This window comes from Notothenia coriiceps, unplaced genomic scaffold (genome assembly GCF_000735185.1).
Source record: "Notothenia coriiceps isolate Sejong01 unplaced genomic scaffold, NC01 NC01_scaffold00011508, whole genome shotgun sequence".
Lineage (NCBI taxonomy): Eukaryota > Metazoa > Chordata > Actinopteri > Perciformes > Nototheniidae > Notothenia > Notothenia coriiceps.
The window spans coordinates 6,096-14,999 of NW_011344209.1; the positions used below are offsets into that span (position 1 = coordinate 6,096).

The window sequence follows — 8,904 nt, forward strand, 5'->3', positions numbered from 1 at the left end:
TCATTGGGAGGGATTGTATGTAACGAGCAAATCCTTGCTCAACAACTGTCACTTGACCGCGAAAACGTCCGAAGTTAACATTATCGTTGGTACTCATGGCGAAGTCGATAGGGACTTGGCTTGGCAACTGGAAGGTCAACAGTTCAAGTCCCAGCAAGACCAAGTGCTACCGAGGTGTCCCTGAGCAAGGCACCGTTCCCTACACTGCTCCCCGGGCGCCGTACATAATGGCAGCCCACTGCTCCTAACACTAGGATGGGTCAAATGCAGAGAAACAATTTCCCCACAGGGATTAATAAAGTATATCAAAATCAAATATTTAGATGTGCATAATCATAAAGGGATTATTGCTGCCCAGTTTTTCGTTTTGAGCCCATCAGCCACTAGGGGTAGCATTTAGCCCATTCCACAATTTAACAAAAATACACATGGCTCAGTTTGAGTTATTGAGGCAGTGGGACAATTGCCGATAAACTTCTGGTCTTCTGATAAAGAACAGCAGCTTGTCTATTTACATGTTTTACATCTTCACACACACACACACACACACACACACACACACACACACACACACACACTCTGTACATACAGCTAAATGAAAATGGATATATTATAAGTTTGTACAATGAAATTAAATGTAAGTAAAGAAAATATAAATAAACAAACAGTATACATACAGTTTATATACTCATATATATCTATAGAGTACACATAATACAAATACACAATATAAATATATACAGAATAAGTTAGTCACACTTTAGCAGACTAACCTACTGCTACTAGATAAACTATAAACATAGGATATATACGAGGATGTGTGAAAAAAAGTAGAATTTCTAAAATAATGTAAATGTAATACTTTTTGCATTATACTGTATATATCTCTATAGTGTATTCAATATTTATAGTTTTGTTAATAGTGTCTGTGACCTATTGAAACTGTATATACTTTGGATATTGTGTATCCGTCAAATATATATACTTTAATTATACCTATAAATTAAACTGCACTTTGCTGCTTCTTTTGCACTTCTGGTTAGAACTGCAGTTGGTTGTCCCAGTTCAATGATAATGAAGTTGAATCTAATACAATACCTTCTTGATGTGTCACGTGGACATGCTATGAAAGCTGCTGTGTGTCTCTGCAGATCCCGAAGCGTCTGTACAAGGCTCTGTCTCTGCTGAAGAAGGAGTACGAGCTGAGCAAACTGCAGCAGCGGCTGGGCCGAGAGGTAGGGGCGCGTCACTGAACATGGAGGTTTCATACACCGCTCTGCTGCACCCCCTCACTCCTTAATGTGTGTCCCTGCTCTGCTCACAGGTGGAGGACAAGATCAAACAGACCCACAGGAAGTACCTGCTGCAGGAGCAGCTCAAGATCATCAAGAAGGTAGAGAAGAGCGTCCGTCTGTCCGTCGCTGTGTCCCTCAGACCTGCAGCTTCATGTGTTTAATCTGTCTGTGTGTCTGAGCAGGAGCTGGGTCTGGAGAAGGAGGACAAAGAAGCCATCGAGGAGAAGTTCAGAGAGAGGCTCAAAGAGATGACGGTCCCACAGCACATCATGAACGTCATCAACGAAGAGCTCAACAAACTGGGGCTGCTGGACAACCACTCCTCAGAGTTCAAGTGGGTGTTGTGTATTTCTTGTCCGATCAGTGTAAGACAGTCTTTGAATAATTCTGTCATTTGGTCACTTCCATCTGGATACTTCATGACTAACTCTCTAGGATAAACTTAAAGTGTCATTTATATTCATAAGTTCTTGTTTGTTTTTGTATTGTTATATTCTAATTGTTACAAATGGCTTTACCCTATTCCAGGTGTTGACATGATTACATGTGACAAATCCTACATTCAATTTTGACTGGCAAGGAAGATTTGAAATGCTTTATTTTTTTATAATGTTTTGAGGAAGTAACTTTTCTCAGCAGGTTTGCTAGTGGTTACATGCTTAGGCTGCACAATTAATCAACATTTCTTTTATCACAATCGCAATACGGTCTAGTGCAATATTCAAATTGCAGGATGTACAATATTTGTTAAATGCTAAATATGCATTAAAATACAATTTTCATAAAGTTTTGTGGAGTTGCAGAGGTATTCCTGCCTACCAATTGTATCCTACAACCTAACAAAACATGTTCGGTACAGATCCTATTTAAAAAAAATCTCACCATAATAACTTATTCTATGAAAAAGACAAGTATTATTAATAAATGATCATTCAAATTATATTGTAATTTCAGGTAAATAAATCTCAATTATTTTATTTTTTTTCAAATCGTGCAGCCAGGGTACATAGGGTGTGTTTGAGAGAGAAACACGGACAGTAGACAGAACTTGGATGCATGTAAACATTATTGCAAAAAAGATTCCACAGGGAAGCTTTAATGTTCAAATGTACGTAGCTTAGCTTCATCATTAGTATGCCGCTGTAGCTCTGTCAATATAACCGACCAATGAGGATAAACAAACCAACCTCAACAACTGCTTTGTGTTTCAGTGTAACCCGTAACTACCTGGACTGGCTGACCAGCATGCCCTGGGGGACCTACAGTGAAGAGAACCTATCCCTGGCAACAGCCAAAGATGTTCTGGAGGAAGACCATTATGGGATGGATGATGTCAAGAAGCGCATTTTGGTTAGCAACACACAAACACATGGCATCCAAAAGACGTTAAAAATATCCACACATCAGAGCTTTTTCTGATGCAGATGAACATGACCTCCTCTCTCTCTGCAGGAGTTCATCGCAGTGAGCCAGCTGCGGGGCTCCACCCAGGGGAAGATCCTGTGCTTCTACGGGCCCCCGGGTGTAGGAAAGACCTCCATCGCACGCTCCATAGCCAGAGCCCTCAACAGGCAGTACTACAGGTTCAGCGTGGGAGGCATGACTGATGTGGCCGAGATCAAAGGACACAGGTGTTGAACGCTAAACTGCTTTTATTATTACGGAACGTCCTAATGATAGCTTACACTGTCGGTATCACACACATGGCTCCCTCTCTGGGCAGGATTGGGTCATTCAATGGGGGAACATTTGGATAAGGACTAGAAATAACAGGATGTGATGAGTTACAGATGCACTAAAAAAGGCAAAATGTTAGAGGCCCCATCATCAAAGCGTCTTTGAGTTTCCTGAAAAGCGCTATACAAGTCTCATTTATTATTATTATTATTATTATTATTATCATGCTTTATGGGGTTTTCTCTTTCCTGTAGTGTATTATATATATATATGCATGTAAATGTTATGCAAAGGCAGAACATCTCTTGACAGAGCCAGTCAGCTAACCAATCAGAGCAGACTGGGCNACTGGGCTCTAGAGGGTGAAAAGAGGTGCTGCAGCACAGGCAGGCAGTATGAGAAAAATAAAGAGCTTTTTGAACATTAAACATGGAGACATGTCACAGGAGAGACACAGAATACAAATATAAACCTGAAAATTAGCTTTATCCGTCCTCTTTTACATTTTAAGAAAGACTACACCTCCCCAATAATAAAGTAACATGTAACCTATTTTGAAATAACCTAATTTAAAAATATATGTATTTCTAATATGTTAACTAATAAAGAGCAGGCTGTGTCTTTAATAAACAAGCATGTACAGGCTACGAAATAAATTATTTCAATTCCTCCTCTCTGCTAAAGCTGTGGTTAAGAGATGAGCAAATTATCTACAGTATTAGCATAATGACTTTGGTATGGCTGTGTAAAACATATTGGTTGTTGATAAAAGGGGACAGCAAGCTTACTGCGAGTTAATGTGCTGCTTATTCAGTAAATGTTTCATCAACAGCTGTTACTGCTTGCCTTACTGGTGGATTTAACATCATATTGTGCAAGAATAATTACACTTTCTTATTTATTGGCCAATATGTATCATCCACATACAGTTTACAGTATAATGTGAGTCCCTTGTTATCATTTGATGAAATATGGGGGCATGCTTTATCTTAAATGTGATGTGGGTGTGTCTGCAGGAGAACGTATGTTGGTGCGATGCCAGGGAAGATTATCCAGTGCCTGAAGAAAACCAAGACCGAGAACCCTCTGGTGCTTATAGACGAGGTCAGTATAACATGTCAGTTATCTAGCGCTCAGCAGCAAGGGAGCGGGAGTCAATGACTGTTTGCAGAGCCCTGAAACACTGCATCCTAACCACAGAGCCTTGTTTATGTCAAGTTTATCGATATTGAACGTTTCGCATGTCAAAATGGAACAACATCGACAAATAACTCCCTTGAATCCCTAGCAACACTAACTTGGTTCCCAAAATATCCCTTATCGCCCTGTCATTACCAGGTGGACAAGATGGGGCGCGGTTACCAGGGCGATCCATCCTCTGCCCTGCTGGAGCTGCTGGACCCCGAACAGAACGCCAACTTCCTGGACCACTACCTGGATGTTCCTGTAGATCTGTCAAAGGTAAAAGCGTGTCCTCTTGTGTACATTTCCCAAGTCACTGCTACGTAGTGCGTAGTGAAGGTCCTGTGGAGGTTTCCTCGGAACAAAGTGAAAGGGTCAAAGTTGTGTAAGCCTGCCTTTCTCGTCTGCTCCATTCAAGATTCTGTTTATCTGCACGGCCAATGTGATTGACACCATCCCAGAGCCCCTCAGAGACAGGATGGAGATGATCAATGTGTCTGGATATGTGGCCCAGGAGAAACTGGCTATTGCTGAGGTAACACCAACGGATATATATATATATATTCATAGTTCATCATTTCATGCTATTTTGCCTGGTGCTGTTGATCATTGTTATAGAATTGTCATGATGGTGGTGGAGTTTTCTCATAGATTTGGTAAGAAGTAGTTTGTAGAAAATGTACTACATCACTTTTTGTTTCCAGCAATACCTGGTCCCTCAGCTGCGCTCTCAGTGTGGTCTGACTGAGGAAAAGGTTTCCATCTCCCCCGACGCCCTCAGTCTGCTGATCAGGCAGTACTGCCGGGAGTCTGGAGTCAGGAACCTGCAGAAACAAATAGAAAAGGTAAGATGCTTCTTCTGCTCTGGCTGTTTTCAGAGAACAACATCCCTGCTTGTGCCAGAATACGATCACAGACCTCATCAACATTTATCAATCAGAATGTGATACCCAAAGTTCGCTCTGGACCCCAGATTGAAAAAAAGTCCCCACCCTCATCAGGGAGGCCCTACTTAATTTTCACAGTAGTTTTTATACTATTTTGACAGCTTTTGTTCAAATTTCTCCCCAATGTATTTATATTGTGCTACCTCGTGCTACACACTATCATAGGCAAGCCTGTCCTCTCTGTGCAAACACACACACACATCTTGCGGCCCGTGTCCACAGAGCGCCTTTTCTGGCAGGGTGCTGGGCATCTCCCAGCGTTTTGTTAGAGGATCTGCGAACGAAGATGAAAGTAAAAAACACTCACCGGCAGCAACCCCTCAGTGCCCCCCCGGCTGATCTGCTCCACATACCGGCCTTCCGGTCTTTGTTATGACAGCTTCTATTTAAAAGACACGGTCAAAACCAAGCTTCTCCTCATATTCCCCGTGTGATGTCACCGGCGCTTTTCTCAAAAGGTGAAATATGAATCCAACAGTTGCTAAAACGGTGTAGCACGAAGAAAATAGAAGTCGGATGCAGTGCTTAAAAAGGTGCTGTGTTGACCCGTTCCCTGATGCAGCCACTGGGCTGACACTGTAAAAACCTTAACAATACATTATTTTAGCGAACACTGATGATACTCTATTTTCTAATGCAGAGTTTTTTTTAAGGTTTTAAGTTTAAGTTAATTGCTTATTCAATGGCACATCCTCCAGTGTTTTTTACCTTTTCCGTCCGTTTCTCAGGTGTTCCGTAAGGTGGCATTCTCTATTGTGAGCGGCGAACAAACCATGGTGACTGTTACCCCTGACAACCTGCAGCTCTACGTGGGTAAACCCATTTTCACAGTGGATCGAATGTATGACGTCACGCCACCTGGAGTGGTTATGGGTTTGGCCTGGACTTCTATGGGTGAGAGACACACGCATACACACATCAAACCAATACCAATAAAAGATATAACATGCTGAAGGTCTGCCTTTTTTTGTAGGGGGGACGACGTTGTTCATCGAGACCTCTCTACGGCGCCCTTCTGACCCTAAAGGAGAGGGCTCTCTGGAGCTGACCGGTGAGTCATTGTACAGGGGGGAGTTTGTTAACTATGTCTGTTATGTTCAGCTGAACAGAGCATCTTTAAAGTGCTGTTGTTCCTCTACAGGTCAGCTGGGCGATGTCATGAAGGAAAGTGCAAAGATCGCTACAACCTTTGCCAGAGCCTTCCTGATGAACCAGGAACCAGAAAATAACTTCCTGGTCAACTCCCACCTGCACCTGCATGTCCCTGAGGTAACCATGGAGAACTACTACTGCACTATATGTGCTTAGTTTTCTTTCCACATTCTTACTTATACATTACTAGCGACAAATAGTAGGTAAATACATTTTATTCGTGCAGCATTTCATCGCGCAAGTTTGATTTGTGTTTACTGGCATCCCTCAAACTAGAGCAAGTGAGGAGGCGGGGCTTGTCACCATGTAGACACCAACAACGTTTCATTAGCCATGGCCAAAATCACTATTCTGATGCCTTGTACATAGTGTGGAAGTCACACAATCTTCAGATTAAGGACATACCAAGCAATTGTTTTAAAGCCTTTATATTTCTTACTGTCAGAAGTGAATCAGCTGCAAATCAAACGTGTAGCCTGAGAGGTCTGCAACAGAATTTTAGTGTGTGTGTGTGTGTGTGTGTGTGTGTGTGTGTGTGTGTGTGTGTGTGTGTGTGTGTGTGTGAGAGAGAGATCGGGGTTAGACAAAAAGAAGCCTAGGTCGTCAGTATACAGGGAGACTATGACAAAGCATCTTAGTATTATGGGTTTCATTACATTACATGTCACTTGTTAGACGCCTTTATCCAAAGCGACTTACATACTCAATGCTGTGGGCAATCCCCACAGGAGCAATTTGGGGTGAAGTGTCCCAGGGACACAACGACATGCTGACTGCAGTGGGGTTTGAACCTGTGCTCCCCTGATTCGAACACCAACGCACAACCCACTGCACCACACGCCTCCCTCATTTTCATAGTGGAATGTCTAATATTTGTTTTGTTTTTCTTCCAATTTAGAATATTTATTGATAGTTTCATTCACTCATAACAGTGCATCCGTGCTATCATTACTTATAGGCGAGCAAGGTCAGTAGAGAGCAGTCTTTGCATGAGATTGATCTTACTTGGCTTAAGAAGTTTTCTGGACCCAGTGTTGTAGAAATAAAATTTGATAGGAGTTTCGTTGGACGGAAGATTATTCAGATTGACCTGATTAGAAAATCCTGTGATGGTTTTAAAAATCCACAGTAGCTGGCAGCAATGCTTCATCTTATCTGTTTGACAACAACACTTGTTACTTATTTCCAGGGAGCCACTCCTAAGGACGGACCAAGCGCCGGCTGCACCATCGTCACAGCACTGTTGTCCCTGGCAACCAAGCGGCCGGTGCGTCAGAACGTAGCCATGACAGGTGAAGTGTCACTAACTGGCAAAATACTTCCAGTAGGAGGCATCAAAGAAAAAACTATTGCGGTAAGTACAAGATGCACCCAGCCAATCGCATCAATCATCTCAACGCCCTGAAACAGCTGAGCCAAGCACAGATGTTTCTGTAGGCTAAGATTTTGGATGAATTGAAAACCTGACATAAAAAGCTTTCAACCCCACTCCTCTCAGGTTAAAGCTATAATTTTAATTTTTGAACTAGTATTTCTCAATAGTTTGACCTGGATTTTGCGTATCCCCTTTAGGCCCGTCGTGCTGGAGTGACCTGCATCATCCTGCCAGAAGAGAACAAGAAGGACTTTTCTGACCTGCCGGACTACATCAGCGAGGGCCTGGAGGTCCACTTTGTGAAACACTACAACCAAATATACCCCATAGCCTTCCCACAGGACCAGTCTTAACCACATGTTTTTATTTACAACACTGAAACGAAGGCAAGATGGACCAAGACTTATTTTCATGGAGCTCCAGAACCCAGAACCAGTTCGATGCCACGTTATGGTGATTTCTATTCTGGTTATAGTTGTAGTAAATATGCAGTTTGGATCAAGATCCTGTTGTGGAGAATGGGGCTACATTATCTGTTCCAAACTCATCCAGAGGAACAGGGGCTTTGTGATCACACAGACATAACCAGCTTCAGCCTCCACAAGAACTCTGAATGTAGGAAGACAGTGTGATAGCAGAAAACATCTCTGGACTGAAACCACGCAACCAACTGTGCCAACGATGGATATACACAGTAAAGGCCCAGTGATGATGGACACTGGCCGGTCACCGCAGGATATGATGTCATCAATGATCAGAGGTTGAGGTGGCCATCTGGCTGCCAGGCAACCTCTTTACCCGCAGTTGTCATTATACAGCGCTGTGGATGCAGTCTTTAACACAAATCTAATTTTTATACTATTATATGCAGATTTGATGATGATGATGTTGAAATAGATTAAATTATAAAACATAACTCTGCTGGCTGCTGTTCTTGTTACTTATCAAGCTGTGAACCTTTTAATGAGTGATGTCACTTGATTACAACTTTTGCGTAATATCGTGTTTAAAGTCTTCAAAGCATGTGTTTTTCATGAAAGAGAAACCTGTCGGCTAGTTAGGTTCGATTGATGGTTCCTTATGTTTCCATTGCAAATCAACTTTTTATTTGGAGTCATGGTGCATAAGGGCGAAGATAACTTGTTTAGTTTATTTATAAAGGCTAGATAAAATAATCAAGAACCTCAGAAGAAAGCAGCGTTCTGAAAGAAGAGTGCGCTTTGTGTTTTACACGCAGGATAAATCAAATGCTGCAGAACACAGAGCTGTGAGTTTT

At 42.2% G+C, this 8,904-nt stretch overlaps 1 protein-coding gene across 1 annotated transcript in view; it reads left to right on the forward strand.

The window, feature by feature from the left end:
* lonp1 (lon peptidase 1, mitochondrial) overlaps positions 1–8,544 on the forward strand; it is a 13,027-nt gene extending 4,483 nt beyond the window's left edge. Inside the window, exons 4-17 of the mRNA XM_010772625.1 lie at positions 1,105–1,235; positions 1,325–1,393; positions 1,478–1,629; positions 2,507–2,645; positions 2,748–2,926; positions 3,989–4,076; positions 4,311–4,433; positions 4,573–4,689; positions 4,859–4,999; positions 5,830–5,995; positions 6,075–6,152; positions 6,243–6,370; positions 7,443–7,607; positions 7,826–8,544. Of these exons, the coding sequence (XP_010770927.1) occupies positions 1,105–1,235; positions 1,325–1,393; positions 1,478–1,629; positions 2,507–2,645; positions 2,748–2,926; positions 3,989–4,076; positions 4,311–4,433; positions 4,573–4,689; positions 4,859–4,999; positions 5,830–5,995; positions 6,075–6,152; positions 6,243–6,370; positions 7,443–7,607; positions 7,826–7,981 (1,832 nt within the window). The 3' untranslated portion in view covers positions 7,982–8,544. The remainder of the gene's footprint in view (positions 1–1,104; positions 1,236–1,324; positions 1,394–1,477; positions 1,630–2,506; positions 2,646–2,747; positions 2,927–3,988; positions 4,077–4,310; positions 4,434–4,572; positions 4,690–4,858; positions 5,000–5,829; positions 5,996–6,074; positions 6,153–6,242; positions 6,371–7,442; positions 7,608–7,825) is intronic.
* Positions 8,545–8,904: the final 360 nt, after the last annotated feature.